This window comes from Poecile atricapillus, chromosome 4 (assembly GCF_030490865.1).
Source record: "Poecile atricapillus isolate bPoeAtr1 chromosome 4, bPoeAtr1.hap1, whole genome shotgun sequence".
Classification (NCBI taxonomy): domain Eukaryota; kingdom Metazoa; phylum Chordata; class Aves; order Passeriformes; family Paridae; genus Poecile; species Poecile atricapillus.
Genome location: NC_081252.1, coordinates 71,084,277 through 71,105,570, shown reverse-complemented (window position 1 = coordinate 71,105,570; position 21,294 = coordinate 71,084,277). Strand labels below are relative to the sequence as shown.

The following is a 21,294-nucleotide window of genomic DNA, read 5'->3' as shown; positions in this document are numbered from 1 at the left end:
TCGGCAATGGTTTCTGGGGCTTTTCTTGTCCCAGGATTTCCCTTGCAAAAAACACCTTCCTCCTGCCTTCCTCAAACCTCCTCTGAGTGCCCAAATGGCCCCAGGCAGAGCACTAATACAGAGCTGCCGAAATACTTTGATCATCTGCTGAGGTCCAGTGTCACTCAGGTTAAATCAGCACATGCTTCCATCTTGTGTTTCAGTAGCATTTGCTATGTGCTTATCACATATTTAAAGAGCTGGCTAATGTCAATACTCATTCTGCAAAGCCATTGGAGAAACTGTGGAGGAAAACTCTGCCAGGGGGTATAAAGCCAGAGACACCTGCTCCAACATCAGAAATCCTTGCAGTGCAAATTTCTGGAGATGGGGAGGATTTTAGGGAGAGAGCACTATCCGTGTGTTTTGTCCCTCAGCAAGTACCATGGGCACCACTGGAGCCAGGAGGGCTGGTGGGATGAGCCTTCAGGCTGCCTCCAGAGCTGTTTCTGTGCTGAAGCATTAAAGGTGATAACTCATCAATGCATGATAAGGGCTGGGGGAGGTGAGCTCTGATTTTGGGTGTTACTGTGATCTCCACTGTTACACAAACACATCCACCACACAGGGGTGGCTTGGCCAGCCCAGGCACTGCCATGTCCCTGTGATACGGGACACTGCAGCAGCACACGGCACCCGAGGGAGGGCTTTGTGTGCCTTGCCAACAGTCACCCACTTTGGGCAAGGAGATATTTTATATTCTCAGTCCTTTTTTCCTAGCATTTCACTCTTTTCCCCCTCTGGGCTTCGCAGACCAGTGTTTGCCTTTGACCAGGATGCAGAATTCCATTTTCATCAGTTCCTATTATCTTTCCAGACCAGCAGACCCAGCCAAACCCATTACTGAAACACCAGTGAGGATGAGAGTCCTGTGTGTACTTCACCTTCCATGGCTTTGCATCCCTCATTATATCCATGGTGACTCAAGAACCTGGATGAGAAAAATCACTCAGTTAAAAACCAGCAGACCAGATCTTCTCCTCCATCCCACCTCAGGGGATAGGAGAACTGGAGACCTGAAGCTGGCTACTGGCAGGAGGAAGGGGATTCAGATGGGGCTGAAATACTCAAATTGGCAGACTATGACTGATTTCAGCCAACTTCAACAATGCAAAATATACCCAACCAGGATGTACAAAAAGATGGACACCTCAGGGGATGCAGTCTGTTGGAACCCAGAAGGGATGAGATGGAGGCATCCCAGCACCAGCAACCCCAAAGTCACCCAGAGGGTGAACAGGTGTGACTCCCTGCTGGAATAGGGAGCATCAGTGATGGCATCCAACAATGCCTGTGTGGTCATTGTGTTTCCAGGGTCAAGGGAAAACTCCATTGTGACACCACTGAACCACAGAACCCTGGAGGCCTTGGTGGAGGAAGGGGAGCCTGAGGGGGTTGTTGTTGTTCCTTGGAGGCAAAAGCACCCCAACAGTCATGCTGGGGAGCTGTTACTCACTTTTTCAGATGCAGCCAGCCATGCTGGGGACACGTGGCCAGGAGAGGGACAAAGCCTGCCCTTTGTGAGCTCTTGAAGCCCATCCTCCCATAAATCCTGCTAAAGAGGTGAGCAAAAGGTGGGGAAGCTGAGGAGAAAAGGACATACTCTGTGGGTGTGCTGAGCAGAAGGAAACAGCATCCTTCCCTCCTTGCATGGAAGGATGAGGAGCTCTGCAGAATTAGGGCAGGCAGGGATCTTCACTTAGAGGGTGGCTGAGGACACCTGAACTGTCCCCTTCAGATGCTGCCATTCTTTTCCTCTGATGAGGCACCAGGGAATGCTCAAATGGAGTCCTCTGTCCCATGAGTAAGAGAGGAACACCACACTGGATACACAGAGCAGTATTTAGTCTTTAAAAAACACCAAGCCTTGACCAGGTTTGGATGCTTTTCACCAAAAGACTAATCTTGCCTAATTTTGGGTGTGCAGAGGGAGGACACCTCCCTCTGAGCTGATCCTTCCTGACTTCCTGGCTCATTTAGGACAATTCATGTGACCAATGCAGGTACATAGTTGGGGCTGAAATAAATCCAGAGACCCAGGTTTTGTGAGCTGAATCTCATCCAAGGGTCCAATTTCTGTAGCTGCACATGAGCCCAGTGCTGCCATTGGTTCAGAAATGAGATTTTCTGCCACTACAGCGATGCAAATAGTAGTGAGTACTGGTGATGAGCCAGGAAGATGAGATCTCAGCTCCAGGAGGAGAGCCACTCATGGACCTGTGTTCACAGGCACCGTTGGAATGAGCTGAATTCCATGAGTTATTTCTCTCTGCACACTGTTACCAGGGTGCAACTGTAGCCCAGGGATGCTCTTGCACGGGCTGTGTGCTGCTGACAGCTCTGCACTGGTGTCAGAAAAGAGGAGAAGCCCTTTGTCATCACTGCATTTTATGCAAATTAATATTAGAATAAATAATGCAACAAGGAAATAAACTATTTCCAGAAATGTGAAACTCTCATGTTCTCCTGTGCTTATATTAAAGGGATTACACTCCATTTCCTTCTTAATACAGCTAATGCTCTATGGGAAGCCCTCAGGCCAGGGATTAAAGCACTTATTCAATTAATTAGGAACAAACTTCTGCCTTAAAGTCAAACACACAAATATCAGTAAGCCCTTGAGAGTGTCTTCCTTCCAGGGCAGGGAAAATGGATCCTATTTCTGGTGTAAATGAAACCAAGCCTGCAATCTAGAATTACCAGGAATAATAAAAATTAAGAAGAATGACTTTTAAAATGCCACTATTCTATAACACAGCAGAGTAAAAACAAGACACACCCATCATCTCGGAACTCAGCATTGGAACCCCCATGATGGGGAGCAAAATCAGGTCCTACAAGGATAATATAAATGAGATCCAGTTTTAGGATGTAACATTGGTAATCAGCTCCAAGCTGCAGGCACAGCAGTGTTTGGGAATATTTGAAGTTAGGGGTGAGATTCTGGCCCTGGTAAACACAAAAAAAGAAAACGCTTATTCAGTAGGATCTGAATTTAACCTAAGGTGTCTGATTCATTACTGAGATAGGAGAAAATTTCCAAAACCTGGCTCCAAATCCTACTCTTTCTTGATGATAGCTTGATCCTTCCGTCTTCTTGCAGGCACAGCTCACATGAAATTAAAAGGCATTTTGCCAGAATAGTTTATGCAGAGCAGCCCACTACTGCTGTTCAGTTTCTCATTTCTTCCTCCCAAATATCAAAAGATGGGGCTGATAGTTGCCAGCATCATCCCAATTAGAAGTGGATAGGAACCAAACTCACAGCTCTCACTTTCCTCTGCCTCCAAGAGAACTTGCCTCCTCTTTGCTAATGCAGATATGGAGAAAGCTGTGCCCTGCATGGCTGCTCTCTGTGTAGCTGTCTGCACATCCCTGAGAGAGAAGATAGTGCTGAAGACCAAACAATCAGCTGCAGGAGGAAATTACTATTAATAATTGGTTTATTTTCACAATACTCAAGGGAGATGATGGCTCAGATTCCCGGAGTCAGGCGCTCAAACCATTCACCTGAATGGCAGTGCCCCTGTTTCTCAAGGCAATGACAACTCCAAACATCCATGAAGTTATTCAGAGGGTGCTGGTGCTTTTGGCCTCTCCACGTTGTGCTACATGCATGCAGAAGCAAAGTACACATCAGCCAGGACCAGAAACTCAAAGGCAGATATTTATGTGTTTGTGCAGCACCTTGGGAGAATTTGCCAGTAGGCCCAAATGTGTGATAGCTGAGCTCAGATCCATTAAAATCAAATAGGAAGACTTTAAGTTAGAGTCTAGGACCTCACCTATAATGTAAAACAATGAGATTTGTTACCTGACCTGTGCAGATCCTTCCTGGCATCCTGCTGGTCATTCCTCCTGCGGTCAGAGGTACCTCTGTGCCTCTGGAAAGTCAATCTCACAGTCTCACTAAGACTGCAGTTGCATATAGGACATGATGCAGAGATAGATTTCACCTCAGTTTGGCCCTAACTTACCATTTTTGCTGTCTTTTTCCACCTGTGAAACACAAGAATTCACTCCATGTCTGTACTGCCCTTGTGCAAGGCGCCACTCTGGGCACTGGCAGGATTTGGGGGAAGCATCTCAGCTATTAACAATTCCATGAACAAAAACATGGCCAAGGAGGACATACCTCCCTGTCAGCCTAGCCCCTGACAAGTGCTCCTTGGGCCAGGAATAAGATTCATTGCCCCCATGAGGATGTTGAAAGAGGGAAGTGATGGGTAAGCAGGACCCCCAGCTCATGGAAGAGGCAGGGTGTAATCTGGGAATCTCCATTCAGGTTATCACCACCAGAAGACAAAGTGCAAAGAGGGGGCTCTTCTTCAAGGGACAAGTGTTGACAGCCCATTCTGTCAGCAGGAGGTCAGCCACCCATTTGGGTGTAAAAACATGAACTTTCCTGGCAGTGCAGCAGTCCAACATGGGCACATTTCCCATGGAGTTATTTATTTCATCCTTCTCTCCTGCTTTCCTCATAAATTGGTGGGGCATTTATGACTTCTTGTGAGCAGAAACAAGCAGCATCCTACAGCCAAAATCTGAGGCCCCTGTTGCTCTTCCAGCCACCTAAAACATTTACAGGACTGAGCCCTCAAAGCCAAGCTCCTTGTTGCACAGACACTCCTCTGTGCAGAAGACAGAGGCAGCTGGTGAACTCAGTCGTGGTGTTCCAAATCTTTGGGCAATTCTGCTGTAACCTGCTAAAACAATCAATTGTTTGTCCCTGATAATCCCCCAAAAATCATCCATCAGCAGAGGGATGGCTGAGATCTCATCACTGCCTATGCGATGTGTCCTGTGATATAAATCATGGCATATTTATGCACCTGTGTAAGGCAAATACATATAGGTATTGTCAGTGAGCCTAAATCTGCTCCCTAATGCCGTTCTTTAAACAGCCCTTTAACCACATCACTTTTCTCCTCGTTAGGTTAAGTTGCTGGAGGTGAAAAAGTCCTTCCAAAATGGTTTTCACTCACTCACTCAGTCCAAAGTAAACATGCCTCTGGGACCATTATGTGTATCAGGTATCCAAGGCTTTGTTAAGAGCTTGCCTGTTAGGTAAATTCTGCTTCTCTTTCTCTTTGGAAGAAGCAGGTTAAAATTAGAGACAGGCTCACATGAGTAAAGCAGAGCAGCGTTACAGAGATACAGGAAAAACAGACAAAATTCAGAGCAGCACACACAAGTGACTCAGGTCTGGGGAGTCTCTTGATCTAATATAACTCTGGTTACAATATGACATTGGCTTGACTTGCCTGTCACTTGTGCTCACATGCATCAGATCTCATGGTCTGTGCTGGACATTTTCACCACAGTCAGCAGAGCCACCTTATGGAGCTAAGAGCCCAGAGTAACAAGCAGGAGCCTTTGCTAATACGACAAAAAGAGGAAATGTGCATCTTTAGCACATCACGAAAGCCCTCCAGCTGCAGGGCCACAGGCCTGGAGGAGCTCCTGGGCTTTCTTTGAGTGTCACCTTGCATTACAACCACATCTGTTTCTTAAAGGCAAGTCTGGCAGGACAATTACCACTCCAAATCTACTCATCCAGACCCCATCCACACCTGACTGCAGTGAAGAGGAGCTTTTCCATTGACTGCTCCAAGGTTTAGGCTGGCTGTGCCACTGGGGGATTCTCTCACTGCAGCCATTAGAACTGTTCAGCTGATCTAAACTTGTCGGGGAGAATAAAGAAAACACCTGCTTCCAGTGACAGGAAAAGTAAAGTGAGATCAAACAGAAGCAGGAGGAGAGAATTTAAGCAATGCAAGAGGTGGCTGCATGTCATTTCAGAAGTCACCTTTTGTCTTTGATCTGTGCTTAGGAAGCGGGCACCTCCTGGATCAGATGGCCAGTGGAGAAATGTGCCACCGAAGGCATCCCACCTTGAAGTCTCAAGTGTTTGCTTTCCCCAGGGATCCTCCTTCTACTTCCGTCGCCGTGTAAATCATCTGCCCTAAGATTTCCTTTAGAAAAGCCAAATAATACAGGTTAGGGAGCAGGGAGCAAGACTTGTGTCCTCCCCAAATGCCAGGATCATTCACTGTGATGAAGTTGAGCCTTCTCTTTTAAAACTATTGCACATGCACAGGTAGGTTCCCTAAAGATCAGGGACTTCTTATAAAAGCTGCTACGCAAAGAAAAAATCCCTGTCCCTGAAAAGCTTACAGTCTAAACACATGAGACAAATCAGGACTTTGAATGGAAGGATTTTAAAGACTAAGCACTTTGAGACAAAGCAAGCTACAGATCACACAGAAAATCTGTGGCAAAACTGTGGATAAATCCCACTTTGCTGAATCCTCACTTCTGCTCTTGACAGCTCCTTGGAGCACTGCCTGGGTTTTGTTAACAAAGCATTTGTTTTAGCAGCACACTTTGGGGAAATAAAACACTGTGCCATTTTCATGTGGCAAGAACATGCAGCATCTTTCTGAAGGCCAAGATTCATATCAGGTGTGAATGCAGATATTCACCAACCCTGGGCATGCAGCAAAATAAACCCTCTGCATTTAGTTTGTTGATGCCTTCAGTGAGTGTTAACAAGTGGAAAAATCACGGGCAAGAGAGAGCTTGGTCTCAGGTTACCCCATAAATTGGTTAAGGCTGCAGAGGGGATTACAGTCCCAGAGCCATCCTAAGCACAGAGATGTCATTACGGCAAAATCAAAGGTAACCATGGGGCTTGGCAGGTAACTGTCAACAGCCACGGGAAAAAGCCAGCCTGGGAAGGGGCTCCACGTCAGGATGAAATTCAGTCACCTTTATTTTCATTTCAGGTGAGGGGTCAAGCAGAAAAGCTATCCCCAGCGGCCTTTATTTACAGTTTTCAAGGGAGCGGCTGATGAAGCATTTAGAGGAAGAAGGATGAACCTGCTCTCCCCTTGCTCAGGGAGACCAGCCTGATGACAGACAGGGGATGCTGTAATGGCACAGGAGCTGGGAAGGAGCCTTTTATGAATGAAATGGCCATGGTGCCAAAAAAAAACTCCTAGTGATTTGAACAGGGTCAGGACTTCTTCTGTAATATTTGAAGTGAGCCCAAGGAAATTATCTTCCCACCAGGACACTTTTTGTAGCACAGGAGCTCACCCCCAGCATTGGTAACAACAAAGAGCCCCATAAGCAGATTTCAAGGCATTTTTTTCAACTTTTTTCTTTTACTTTTTTTTTATCCATCCTCCCTAGGCAACCAACCTGTATTTCTAGAAAACCACTATATTGTATTTTTTTTCCTTCTAGACATGTTGAAATTTTGCTATAAAAACCTTGCAAGGTTTTTGTGTTTCTCTGGATCTCTTGCTGTTGAATAGAGAAGCTATAAATGGTTTTGTGTTGTCAAGTCAGAGCATCTACATCCATGCTTGAAAAAATACCAGAGATTGTTGTGTGTTCTGAGCTCACATCCACACAGCCCAGCCAGCACTCCCAGTAACAGACTGGTCCCATGGAAACTGCCCACTGGAGAAGTTTATAGCCTCTGAGCCATGCCTGGGGATGGGAGAGTACTGTAAATCCCAAAACATGCCTGGTCCCTGCTAATTACTGGACAGCACAGACTGCTGCAGGGGAAATACAGCCACTGAGTTTGTTCTGGGCATCCAGTGCTCTCCTGTGCTGCTCTCAGGGAAATGGAAGATGACTTGCAAGGGAGTTTTAAGTCCTCTCAGCTCACAGCTGACTGGCACAGGGATGAGGGGGTGATGGCATCACACAAAAACCCCACAAGGCACAGCTCCAGCTCCTCCACAGACTGTGGGCTGCAGCCAGGCCATTCCCAGAAATCCCCACCCAGACAATGAAACAGACAACAAAGGGTGAAATTTATCCTTTTCCACATAAGCACTGGAAACCTCCCTTTACCCTCCCTCCTCTTTAAAGACCTAAGCCCAGCCAACAGCCAGTTTTGCAAGGGTTAACCAGCATGAAATGAATGTGGAGAGACAGTCCAGGACTGTAATCACTTATTATTTTCAGGTAATATGCTTTATCTCCGACTAATCTCCTCATCTGGAGAAACACTGACTGCAGACAAGAGTCACTGGGGTTATCTCTGATGATGGGGCTCCACGGGCTGCTGGCTGCGAGGGACCGAGGAGAGGCCAAGGAGAGGACTTCAATTATGGCCTGAACTATGCTCTGGTAGCTGAAAGGCCATTGTTTAATCTACTAGAAATCATCTATTTTAGCAGATAAAGGGATTACTTGGGTTTTCTTTTCCCCAAGAACAGCATGTTATTCCAACTACTAATGGAACATTCGGTATTTAATTAAAGAAAAAGCACGGGGAGAAGCAACACAGGCATCAACATCACTTCTGGGGAAATTCAAATTGATTGTCACCCTTTGATGCTGCTCAATCACCTCTATCTCACTCACCCTTCCTACAACCCAGATTAAATCATCTGGTTCTCTCCATCCTGAACTTTTTTTTTTTGTTTTTTCTAAGGGATCCTATCCAAAACTTTGGGACTATGTGATGTGAATTCTGCAGTCTGCAGGAATCTCCTGACTTGTAAAGAGCCAGGTTACGCTCTCCTTGTCAAGAGGAGATTGTGGAAATTTGATTTTGCCTCTTCCACACGCTTGGAGTTGCTTGCTGTCTGCCTGGCACTTTAGAGTGACCTGGTGACACAGGTCCCACTTTTGGAAACTCAGAGTGGCTTCATTGCTCGTGGATGAACTGGAACTGCTGCATGCAAAAATCTGTTCTTTGTCTCTTTTCCCTCCCAGTTCCCTTGTCTTTGAGACGTTTTCCCTCTATTTTATGTCCGACAGACTAATGACCATAAAGGGCAGTTTAAAGTCATTCTCAAGTGCTCCTCTGTGCTCAGCAAGTACAGATTCCTTTTTTCTATGTCCATCCACAGACTTGTGGACCCAAAGGGTCTCTGGGGAAATATTAGAGGCAGGTACAAATGCAGGGCATAAGGGTGCGCACCTCTGTCGAGAAAATTGTAAACTAACAACAAAAAAATCCAAATGAAAAGCAATAAAGTCATTTCTGTTAACATCTGAATCTTAATCCTCTTCCCTTTACCAGAATAAAGAACAGGCTATGCTCAAAGAGATTATCCATCCATGCAGCAGTCAGCTCTTCCTCATGGAGATGACTTTTTGCACATGCTCCTGCTGACTGTCCCAGTCCTGGCACACCCCCAAAATCGGTGACACTTCATTGCAAACACCAGCTGCCTTTTTTTGTTTTGTCTTCCTGACCATTCATTTCTTTGCACACAAAGCAAGGACAGGGACCAACTGAGTAGCCTGATTTTCTTCTTCCATAATTTTTCTGTGCATTTTCGTGGCTGTTTCAGTTGACCTTTGCCCACATATGCCAGCTACATCCTCCTTCAGGTCTCTGTGTGGTAAAATGTCTCAGACAAACGGGGCTGTCCATCTTGTCCACCCGGCTGCTGCCTGTCCGTGCAGTTCTCATCCTTTCTCCCTTTCCTCCTGGTCTTTGCCTGGCTCATGCCAATGTTTGATCTGCATCATGCATCACGGGACACAACAACCTGGCTGCAGATGTGATCATCTTCAGGGTTGTGATCATCTGCCTTTGCCCGAAGTCTTTGGTGACTGTAATTCCATCCTTTGCTTTCTACAGGCAGCTCCAGAAGTTACTGTGAAGTATCAAGTCACCCTGTCTGCTACCAGTCATTGTGTTGAACCAGTTGTTCAGCTTGTTCTTGACCAGCATAGCTGACCTCACCTCTTCATAATGTTCTTCAGCAGCTTCTTACACATATCATATAGCCCTAGGACACTCCACACACCTATTGCAACATGCCAGGTCAAATGACTTTTTGAAATTGTGCAACTGAAGAGATGAAGTGCTTCTTGATATCTCTGAACTTGCCAGGGATCAGCCTCTTGCACTGGTTTTGCTGCACTGTCCCTCTTGCTTTGTGGAAATGAATCTACCATCTGGCTCCTCTGGCAAGGAGCACAGTGAGGATCTGCTTGGGGATCAGGAAACACACAACGTTTTGAAGGTCCCTTGTAGGAACTCACATGCTAGGAACCCTTTTCCTTGTTTAAGGGATCTTTTCTTTCCTGATAACATACAGATGCCTGGTTGGGCCAGTGACCCATGCCACAGCCACATCAATCCATTCTCAGCCCCTCAGAATTCTTCAGTCTCTTGACCTTTAATAGAATTATAGAATGGTTTGTTTTGGAAGAAACCCTAAAGATCATCCAGTTTCAACACCCCTAGCATGGGCAAGGACATTTTCTACTAGACCTGATTGTTGTCAGTCCTGTCCAACCTGGACTTGAACACTTCCAAGGATGAGGCAGGTTCTCCAGCCAACCTGTGCCAGAGCCTCACCACCCTCACAAAAGATTTCTTCCTAATATCCAATCCAAACCTGCCTTCTGTCAGTTTAAAGCCATTCCCCCTTGTCCTGTCATGACATGCCCATGTAAAAAGTCCTTCTCCAGCTTTCTTGCAGGCTCCCTTCAAGTGCTGAAAGGCTGCAATAAGGTCACCTCAGATCCTTCTTTTCTCCAGGCCAAACAATTCCAATTCTCTCAGTCTTCTTTGCACCTTTGCTACCAAGATCTTTTCATCCGCCTCCTTCTGAAGAATTATAATCTCCCAAACACTGAGAATCTCTAAATATCTTGATGGCTTATCTTTAAAAACTCTGGTAATATTTTCCCCATCTCTTCAGCCTGTCCTTCTCTGAAAGCAGGGAGATCTCTTCAACATTAATGCAGAAGACCTCAGGGGAAACCCAGGTCTTGGTCTTCCTCTCCTTGCTAATTTTTGTCTTCCTAAATGCCAATCAGAGCTTTTCAGCTCTGTTGACTGTTTAGTTTTTGCTCTTGCACTTCTTTTTGCTTACAGAGAGTCTCTAGAGCCTCATGAGAGCCTGCAGGCCCTTGCCATATCTGTCCTGGTTAGTATTGCCTTTGCCAGTTTTTGAATGTGCCAGTCAATCACAAATGACATGAGTGGTTCACTCCCAAGGTCAGGCTTAGGCATGCCTTGACTGGTAGCAAAATCACCTGAAATTCTTCAAAGAAATCAAGGAAGTTCTTCCTCGGCATCAGCCGTAGGAGCCATAGAGATGTGAGCCCCAGGGAAGCTGCTCCACAGCCCTGAACAGAAGGGCTGATTTCTCTAAGGTGACAAATCTCGAGATTACCGGGTTTGGTTTTTTGATTCCTGCTGATGCCTCTCTTGTGCTTTGCATCACTGCCTTAAAACAAGGATTTTCCATGTGGTGTCACTCCCTTGCCTGTCCACCTGATTGACACAAGGTTATACTGGAACATCTTTAACTGGCTCATTAGCAGTGAGATTTTACCCAAACCAGTCTCAGACTCCTGCTTCTGCTGGCCAAAGCTCCCATTTAGCAGCAATCCTTTTGCTGGACCACTTTCCCTCATCAGACATGGACCAAGCTGGAGACACCAGACAGCCAAGAAGAGTGAACAGAGTTCAAAATGTTTCTTTACAGTAGCCTTTATAGTGTCACTGTGGTCAGCTCTCTCTGTGTGACCAGCTGAATTGAGCCTCCACTCTGTCCTGCTTCAGTTCTGGCCCCTGATTTCTGCTCTGACTTTGTCCTTTATCCTCAAGCTCCAGCTCTTGCACAGATATTTATAGAGTACAAACAAATCACCCATAATATTCCCTTCTTGTAAGTAATTAAAGAGAGTTCCTTGAGAAGCTTCAAGGCATAGCTGCACAGAGTGTGGTGGTATCTGCTCACAAACATGGTCCCAGTTTTAGTTTAAATCCCATAGGGTATTTATATTGTATTTAACTGAATAATAAACAACTTCATCCCTGTTATTTTACCCTGCTACTCATGATTTTGTAGGTGCCATTACAATTTCATATACATCAATATGGAGTTATTATAATTTCTCATTTGTGTGCCTCATTCACCACAAAAGCAACACAAGGAACAGCTGATTGTTCTCAAGAACCACAATAGCCTTTTAAAAAATTATTAATTTTTGATACAGACTCCATCATCTCTTCAATATAAGTTTTTTTTCCTAAATGTGTCCTTTTGCTTTTCCATATTAAAAGACACCCTGCCCATTTGCCTCCCATTCCCAAGCAGAGATAGCTCTGTGTCAGTGAATTGTTCTCTTCCTCAATTAACACTCCATAGCCTCAATTTAAGACTCCTTCACATTTGGTAGACAAGGATCCTTTATTTTCCCCCTAAAACGATGACAGAAACAGAATAATGAACCAATTTCCACCAAATTTCCCTGAGAAAATACTCAAGGATTAATTTTTCACATCGAAATTCTGAGATCTTAGTTTAACCAAGATCCACTTAATAATATGGTTTATTATTAATGGTTAATTCATATATGGTTAATATATGACTTACTTCACATGACTTAATTCATATATGGTTATTATGAACCATAATAATGGTTCACCCACTTAATTTGCACCATGGTGATTTTATACCAGTTTGTAAAATCCACCTCCAAGACTGAACTAATCAAACACTTTTAGAAATCAGTTACATCAAGAGTTGCTCCCTCTTGCTGGAGAGCAGCAAACTAATTTGACAAGGTCTATTTTCTGTCTGCACACACTCACTGGCATCAGTTTCATTGCCTTCCTTCAAGCAGGAAATTAATCATTAATTAGGAGATGCACCTATACATTTCTTTCCTTTAACAGTGAAGGGCTGAAAGTCTGAACATCACTAAATCATTTGCCCAAAGCCTTTAAATAATGAGCCAATATCAGCTCTCTTAGTGCTCTAAAATCCTCCCAGTGTCCCAAAATTAAAAGCCAGCATTAGTGGCCCACACAATATGTTCCTGGTTCAGAGAGTTCTGAAACCCTTGCCTGTGAATTACCAGGACTGGCTGATTATAAAATATTTCATTTTTGTGGTTGCTATTTAACATAACCCCTAGTTATTAACAGAGCCCAAAATGCTCTTTCGCCAGCACCTGAAACTAACACACTATCTGATTTTTTGTACTCCAGACAAACATGAGAAAGAATTACTAATTTAATACTCCTCTGTTTCCTTGTGGTGGTGGTGATGGCAACCACTGCCCTTATCTACTAATAGTTTTGATTATTTTTACCTTAGCTGACCATAAATTTATGTTTTTCTGTTTCTATTACTCTATCCAGAGTGGAGGTGGCTTATTCAGATGAATTAGGACCAAAAGACTTTGGCCTTTACCTTACCCTATAGGAGTCATCACTATAGAATAACCAGCCCAAGCTCTATTTCAAATATCCCATTACACACAAAAAACATTTAAAAAGCACGGAGATGCTTTATTTCAGCCCAGGTCAATTTCTTGCTTTAGGCAGGAGGGAAGAAGCCCCTTGCTCAACATTCCTCCCAGAAAAGACACAACCCAATAGAACCAAGTCAGGCACACCTCACTGCCAAGTGGACTTTTTTACCATTGCAAAAATAAAATGAGGAAGGGTAAAATTTGTGTGATCAGAGTGAGGATTTTAAAATACTTTTTATGAATCTTAAGCCTGAGGAGAGGCTGGAGGAATGCAGGGTGCTGAGAACTTCTGCAAACGTGTTTCCAAACCCCTGGAGCGTGTGCTTAATCCAGCCACAAACAGGTGACTTCCTTCTGTCTCCCACCAGGTTCCTTTTCCCCCCAAACCACTAAAGTCAGGCTTCTTTCCCAGTTTTGGTAAAATCACTTCAGATACACAGAGTTACTGAAGCCTGGCCACATCCCTGAGTCCCTCAGAACTCTGAAATTCCCACTTGCAACTGTCTCACTCCCAAGGTGTCTATTTAATCCCACTTTTATTAGGAGCACAGCTCCGGGTAGTTTACAGGGGTTACAAACAATGAAGCTTTTATCAAAACTTCGGCTAATCAGTCGCTAACAAGCTCTCACTCAGGAAGGGGCTAGGCTAAAGCTAAAGCTAACCTGAGGGGATAAAAAAAAGGGGGGAAAAAAGGATTGGGAAGAGGGTGTTCTCAAACCGGATTAGTGCCCCAGTCAGCCACAGAAAGTTGGGTGAGCACAGCAGCCAGAAAGAAACAGCGAGAAGTGGACACAGAGCAGACACTGCTCCTTTCAGCCAGGGTGTTTGCTCCCAGCAGCCTAAAGTGCTGCAGCAGCTACAACTTGTGATGAACTATGATTTCTTCCTTGCTTTGTGGCCAGGTCCAAGGGCTCCATGACACTCAGCAGTGTGGAATTGCATTGGGAAAATATTAATATAAATAATCCAAAATGTTAACATTCAGTTTGCAGCCTGCAGAGTTTAACAGAGCCTGTGAACTCAAAACCAAACCAAGACTGTTGCTGGTAGCCTGAACATTGTGGGATGAGGACAACTGCCCAGGACACTTCATAGAGTCTGAAAAATCAAGAGAAGGTTTGAAAACCTCTGATCTTATCATAAGGTGGCAAAGTTAGATCACCAGAACTTCAGTCCAGTAGATGACTAGATACAGAGAGGGAGGAATATACATTATTCTCCTTAGGTAAGGGATAAAAATGACCTTGACCTGTGTACATGTACACAGAACACCTTTCCCAAATTCATAGCAGTGAAACATCTATCACACACCATCAGATATTCTCTGTTAGCCATTTGCAGGACAAATCAGGGGTTGAATGAAAAAAAGAGATGTTCTTATACCATATTAATAGGGAGGAATATGCTTGGCTCTAAGGAAGAGAGGCATACTAGATCTTAAATTTAATTTGAGATGCTCTTAGTAAATTCCTTATTGTTCTTGAGTGTGGAGCCACTGAAGTACTTCAAGAGAAAAGATAATTTTTCCATCTTGCCTCTGAGGATGAAGATCTCATTCTCAATTTCACTGATCACTCTGGAGAAAGATATAAAAGAATTTCTACTGAGCAGATTTAATGTGGACCATGGAGTTACCACCTTGCTCCTTGCCAGCCCTGTGGAAAAAGCAAGACTTGGATTGCAAATGCAGGCAAAACAAAACAAACCTGCAGAAATCTGGAGCCATTGAAGGGATCCTGGTTTTGCTATCCTCCTGGTAAAGCCAATATGGGCTATTGTGTTCTGTTCCCCCAAGACATGCCCTGTGCCTAGAGCTCAGCATCCTTAGGAAACGGAGAGAGGTCCAGGTGGGTGCAGGTGTCTGTTCCCACTGCTGGGCTGGGCACTCAGGTCTGAAGCATTTTTGGGCTTCCGTGTTCAGCTGCACACACACCTGAGATCCACACCAGGAAAGTGGAGCCTGTACCTACATGTTCAGAGGAGCAGGGCCTCAGGCACAGCCCGTGTCTTCCTGCAGGGGGAAAAGTGCTTGCTGTGTGCACAAGGACAGGCACAGCACCTAAGGCAACGGCAGGGACGGCACCAGGCAAAGATGGGGAAGATCTTGCTCTCCTGCAGCACTTGGGAAGCCTTGAAACACTCTCCAATGCAGCTAGCTGGAGAGGTTTGCACTTAATCCCAGCTGACTGGGCTTACAGCTCAGCCCAACTCGAGGTGCCACGGGCTCCTCTACCCAGCACACCTCACTGCCCACTCACAGAGCCAGCAAAGCTGCTGAAACCCAGCCCTAAATCTGTTCCCAGTGATGGACAGTAGCCTCAGACTCTTACCTTGAAACTGATTTCAGTTTTGTGTTTCCTCATCTCTTGCCAGCTCCCCGATGCATTTCTTCAAGGCAAACATCTCCCAGAGGTCTCTGGAAAAAAAGCAGCATTTAGAAAGCAGAGGCAGAGTGCTGGATCTCTTCATGCTCTCCTCGTGCCTTGGCAGAAGGGAGAAGCAGCAGGTCTGTACTGAGAGCTGATGATGTTTCGAGGCAACCCTGCATGCTACTTGCAGGATAAATGCATTAAGAAAATTAAATGTTTTTACAGCCATCATACCATCAAAGCTTTATTCTCTCCACTCTTTAAATTAAGTGTTGGTTTGCATATCCATGCCATCCCGACTATGTAATAACCTCTCTAAAGCTATTTTTGTTTCACATTCCTTATTATTTGGTAAAGCAAGCTGGAGTTTTCTGAGGACACGCATTTTTATTAGAGCTAATTCAGCATTATCTTCTAACCCGCTTCCTTTGTTGGAGGCAGAGAAATCAGCTAAGGGAAGCTCGAAGGCAGCACCCCATGCCTGTGAGGGAAACTGCCTTCCCTGCCTCGCCATAGCCGGGCTGTTCCTCTAGATGGCTCTGCCTTTGCCCAAAAACATCAAATCCCTGGAGCAAAAACCTCAATTTCGAGCGATACAGCGATACCACTGACTGCTCCTCTCGCTCCTGCAGTGATCGCGCGGGTTTCGGCCAAACGGAAAATACAGATTCGTTGTCATTTTAGAGAATAATATTTTCGGCTTAGCTCTTCAGACTCAGAGGGGAATTGCTTTTTAAAGTCTACCTGTTTCTTGTCCTTTAAATGTCCTTTCTAGCTGTGATTTCCCCGTAAACTGCTTGGTTTGGGTGTCTGTTGTCCCGTCAGACTTCAAACCGGCATTTTCCGGCACGACCCTGCTCTAAAAAAGATGAGGAACTGTTATAAATCTTAAAGAGAAGGAAGCTGAGAAGGGAAAAGACACCTTGTGGAACGTAATGTAAACTTTTCTCCTGCTGTTCTGGGTATCCAAATACACACGGGAAGCTCTTTCCCCAAGGGATGCAAAATAAAATCAGCAACAGCAACAGTGACGGCAACAAAATAACAACAGAGAAAGAAAAAAAAAACACAGGCACACACATAAAAACCCAAGAAAACAAAAAAAACCCAAAAAACCAACAAACCCCCCAAACACCTCTCTTTATGATTAAAGGAGAAAACAGGAAATCCTAAATCTTTAACCCAGTCACTTTAAAGTTATTCAGAAAAAGTTTGTTCACTTATTTTAAAACGAAATACAAAGTTGAAAATCCTTCGGCTATTATATCCCGGCTCAAATCACACGGGATGAAAATTTGGGGTTGGAGTCAGCTCGGGAAAGTTTCATTGGTTTACATGTGCTTTTATAACTATTTTATGGAAGACATAAAATGCAAAGACTTTTCCCAAAGCTCCTCTCTGCCCCAAATCCTGTTGTCAGACCAAGACACCCGGCGCTTGCAAGAGAGCGCTTCGTGTATACACCAGGAAAGGGCATTTTTGGCATTTTTACCAGCAGAAAACTGAATAACAACTGTATTGAAGAACGGGGGATGACATGAACATCTCATGTATCTGGTATTTAGACAAAGTCTCTAAGTCCTCCCGCACCACTGACCATATTTTTGTTGTTACACGTGTGCTTTGCCCCGGACCAAAAGATTTGCCGGAGCTGGCCTCTGTGCGGATCCCGGCTGTCGGGGTCGGTATGAACACCGAGAGCTTTTTCTCTGCAAAAGGATGCGCTGTCCTTCAGGCTGCCCAGAAGAACTAAGGCGAAAGTAACTTTTATTCACTAAATCTCGCCCGGCGCCCTCCAGCCCGGTTCGCCCGCGGTACGAGCGAAGATGCCGGTGGTGTTTGTTTGTTTAATTTCGGGCAATTCTTTACACAAAGCAATTCCTTATCCAGAGCTAATGAACTGCGATCTCAGCCCCGGCTGCTGAGAGACGGGAGGCAAAACTACACTTCAAGAACAGAGTTTAAGCGAATTCCTCCCTTGGCGTTCCCGTCGGGGGAACCTCAGCGATGCTCATCCCGCTCCGACCTCAGCGTCGGGGCCGAAGGGATCGGGGACGATGGCATCCGTGGGGAAAGCAGGATGGCAGGGGCAGCGCGGACAGCTCCGGGCAGGGGGCGGCCGCTGCCGGGGCGACCGGGCAGCGTCGGGAGAGACCCTCGGCTCGGGGAGGGGAGGACGGGCAGAGCACGGGGGGCGGGTCCGGCTCGGGGATGCTGCCCCCGCGCTGCCGGGAGCCAAATCCCTGGCGCCTCCCGCAGCTCCCCCGCCGGTCCCTCCCCCATCGCCGCTCTCGGGGCCCGGCCTTGCCCCCCCTCCGCCTCCCCGGCCGCCGCCGAGCCGCGCTACTGGCTGCTCCCTGCGCGCCGCCGCCGCCCGCCCAGCCCCGGCCCCGGCCGCGGGCGGGGAGTCCGGGCGCACGGCAGCGCCTATAAGGGCGCCGCTCCGCAGCCCCCCGGGAGTTTTTGGTGTAGGGCCACCGGGGCCGCGGGGCGGGGGGTGTCGCCGGGAGAGGACGGGAGCGGGGGGGAGCGCCGGCCGCCCTGCATGGCCAGGGATTATGAGCGCCGGTGAGTTGCAGCAGGCGCAGCCCAGAGCCTCGGCGCCGGCGGCCGCCCCCGCGCCCCCGCAGCCCCGCAGCGCCCAGGAAGCCCCCGACATGGCCGTGTACTGCAGCGAGAACTTCAGCGTCTACCCCCAGCCCAGCCTTCACCCGCCCGGCGCCGCCGCCGCCGCCGCCGCGGCCGCCGCCGCCGCTGCCGCCGCCGCCGCCTCCTCGGGGCAGCGGACGGGCGGGTACGCGCTGGGGGACTACGGGGCGCCCGCCAACGCCGGCTACCTGTGGGGCATGAACAGCCCCGCGCCCTACCTGCAGGGCCCGCCCGGCGCCGCCGCCGCCGCCGCCGCGCCCTTCCTGCCGCCCGCCTCGTACGGCTGCTCGCGGGGCGGACAGCTCGTGGGCTCGCCCCCGGCGCCCGGCTCGCCGTCGGCGGGGGGCGCGGAGCTGAGCTGGCTGAGCCTGGCGAGCCAGGAGGAGCTGCTCAAGCTGGTGCGGCCGCCCTACTCGTACTCGGCGCTGATCGCCATGGCCATCCAGAGCGCGCCCGAGAGGAAGCTCACCCTCAGCCACATCTACCAGTACGTGGCCGAGAACTTCCCCTTCTACAAGCGCAGCAAAGCCGGCTGGCAGAACAGCATCCGCCACAACCTCAGCCTCAACGACTGCTTCCGCAAGGTGCCCCGCGACGAGGACGACCCCGGTGAGATGCCGCGCCGGGCGGGAGGGATGGCTGGGCAGTGGGGAACGGGGGGTGCGGACACCGGCACCGCCGTGAGAGAGGGACGGCAGCCTCTGTCCCCTTCTAAGTCGGGCGCTGTCCTGACACCGCGCTCTCCGTCCCCTCGGGGCCAGCGCTATGATGAGACCGGGTTTATCCATCCGTTCTAGTCGGATGCTGTGATGAGACCGCGCTCCCCCGTGCCCTGACCCGGGCGCTCTGATGTGACCGTCCCCTTTCGCTCCAGCCAGACCCGGCGCTGCCCCGCCGAGGTGTAGGCGGCCCCAGCCCTCGCCCCCTCTCTGAGCAGCCCGGGAGCGCCGGTTGTGCAAGGCTCGGCTCCTTCGGCCCGTGATTCACGGCTCCCCTCCCTGCCCGCCGCTGTCCGGGCCGGTCCCGGGGCACAGCCGGTGCCCGGGAGTGGGCGGAGGCGCGCCCGGACAGCGCTGGTCCGGCCCGCCGGGACCGGGACGTGCCGGGCTGGAGCCGCTCCGGACACTCTGGGGTCACTGCGGCCGTGGGCAGGAGGCGAGTGGGGACAGCTGATGCCACCAAGGCTTGTGCGAGGGTCAGCTCGGTGCTGCTTGCTGCAGTCCCCTCGGTGAGCCCGAGTGTGCCTGCTCTCCTCTCCATCAGCTCTTCTATGAGCCATGGCCCAGGCACTGCCTTGTCACCCAGTGCTGAGATAGCTGCAAGTGCCACAGCTTCTGTGAGGCAGCCAGTGCAAGGGGAGCCCCTCTTCACGTTCTCTTTGGCCAGGTCTGAGATAGGGGTGCAGATCCATTTGTGTTTTGGGATGGGGAGGTTCTCTTCTGTGTGGCCTTAAGGTTCCCTTAAGGGCATTGGAGGGATGGAGGTGGGAATGTCCTGGAGACAGGTTTTGGATCCCATGTGTACTGGACAACAGAGGGAGGAGGAACAGGTGCAGGAGAGGTGTGGGTTCTGTGCCAGGTGGACAAGACATGGATGCTGTCGCAGAAGTTGACGTTCTCTCTTGTGTCTCCTGTTTTCCACCAGGGAAAGGGAACTACTGGACCTTAGATCCCAACTGTGAGAAGATGTTTGACAATGGGAACTTCCGTCGCAAACGCAAGCGGCGCTCTGAGCCCAACGCCCCCGCGACCGCCTCTGCGGCCTCCTCTCTGGGGGGCCTGAAGGCTGAGGAAGAGCGACCCATCCCAGCCACAGGCAAACCATGTGGAAACAGCCCACCCCCAGAGCTGGACCCCTCACCCTCTGCCAGGGACCATCCCAAAAGCTCCTCTCCCTCCAGTATCATTTCATCCACCCCTAGCTGTCTCAGCACCTTCTTCAGCGGCATGAGCTCCCTGAGCGGCGGAGGCAGCCGGCTGACGGGGGGTCTCAGCAGTGACCTGCACCACAGGAACTTCTCTGCTGGACAGCTGAGCAGTGGCACTTTCACCCCTTCCAGCAGCTCTTCTCAGGAGGTGCCTTCCCCAGACCAGCTGCAGCGGGTGGCTGGACCTTCCCCCGCCTACTACAGCTCCTTCCACCCCAGCAGCGGCAGCCAGGGAGCCCAGTACAACCACTACTACAACTTCACAGTCAACAGCCTCATCTACACACGGGATGGGACAGAGGTGTAGGGTGCTGGGGCCAGCCAGCGCTGCAAAGGGAATGGGAGTTGGACCGTGCGCTTTTGCAAACAGCATTTCAACGTGGACACTTCCCAGGAGTTCCTCCAGGAAGATTCATCTTCTCACCTTTCAAAATAAGAACACCCCTTAAGCACCAGCAGAAGGCAGATGCAAAGTTTTCTCCCCATCCAGGAAAACATTAGGTCATGTAGGTGGTTTGCCATCTAAATTCTGCAGGCGTGAACTGAATTAATGTTTTCAGAGGTTTCTAATCCTGAATGTAGAGCAAGAAGTTAAAAAACCATAGCCATAAAGTGGTATTGGCAAGAGCCAAGCGTAGACATCCAGTGAGTCTTAGAAGAGAGCAGGAAAAGAAAAAAATGAAGAGATTTCTTATGAAGTGCCTTGTACAATGTATTAAAAAAAACTCTTCTGCCAGCCATTGCCTCTGTAAGCCCTTGCTTGTGCCCTGATCTGCAATATGCAGTGCACAGGGGGATACCCTGTGTAAACACCCACCCCAAAACCTCCCCAAACCCACAGAGGGTCTTCCTGTGTCTGGCATATTGTACAGCAGGGCCGTGTCTTGTAAAACAATCTTCTTTCCCCGAGCTTAGTACCAAAGATAACTCTAGCCATGCAGCTTTAGCACAAGAATAAACACTGGGGTATTTTTATACATATTTGTACGTAATGTAACTCTTCTGTACATACGTTTCTATGTGGTTTTATATTTGTAAATTATGCTCTG

At 48.3% G+C, this 21,294-nt stretch overlaps 2 protein-coding genes across 2 annotated transcripts in view; one reads left to right on the top strand and one right to left on the bottom strand.

The window, feature by feature from the left end:
• The window catches only part of LOC131578931 (uncharacterized), a 25,667-nt gene extending 7,046 nt beyond the window's left edge, over nucleotides 1-18,621 (bottom strand). The window contains exons 1-4 of the mRNA XM_058838253.1: nucleotides 18,537-18,621; nucleotides 15,631-15,716; nucleotides 5,849-6,014; nucleotides 924-970 (exon numbers count right to left, since the gene is read on the bottom strand). Of these exons, the coding sequence (XP_058694236.1) occupies nucleotides 924-956 (33 nt within the window). The 5' untranslated portion in view covers nucleotides 957-970; nucleotides 5,849-6,014; nucleotides 15,631-15,716; nucleotides 18,537-18,621. The remainder of the gene's footprint in view (nucleotides 1-923; nucleotides 971-5,848; nucleotides 6,015-15,630; nucleotides 15,717-18,536) is intronic.
• FOXI3 (forkhead box I3) lies at nucleotides 18,228-21,294 on the top strand. The gene is made up of 2 exons (XM_058838252.1): nucleotides 18,228-18,927; nucleotides 19,963-21,294. Exons 1-2 carry the CDS (start codon nucleotides 18,228-18,230, stop codon nucleotides 20,550-20,552), a joined length of 1,290 nt encoding a protein of 429 aa, XP_058694235.1. The 3' UTR covers nucleotides 20,553-21,294.

Bases quoted from the DNA above. Each gene is read 5' to 3' on its own strand.
- FOXI3 (XM_058838252.1), top strand. From the start codon at position 18,228: ATGAGCGCCGGTGAGTTGCAGCAGGCGCAGCCCAGAGCCTCGGCGCCG. The intron at 18,928-19,962 runs GTGAGATGCCGC...GTTTTCCACCAG, and splicing joins CCGCGACGAGGACGACCCCG to GGAAAGGGAACTACTGGACC.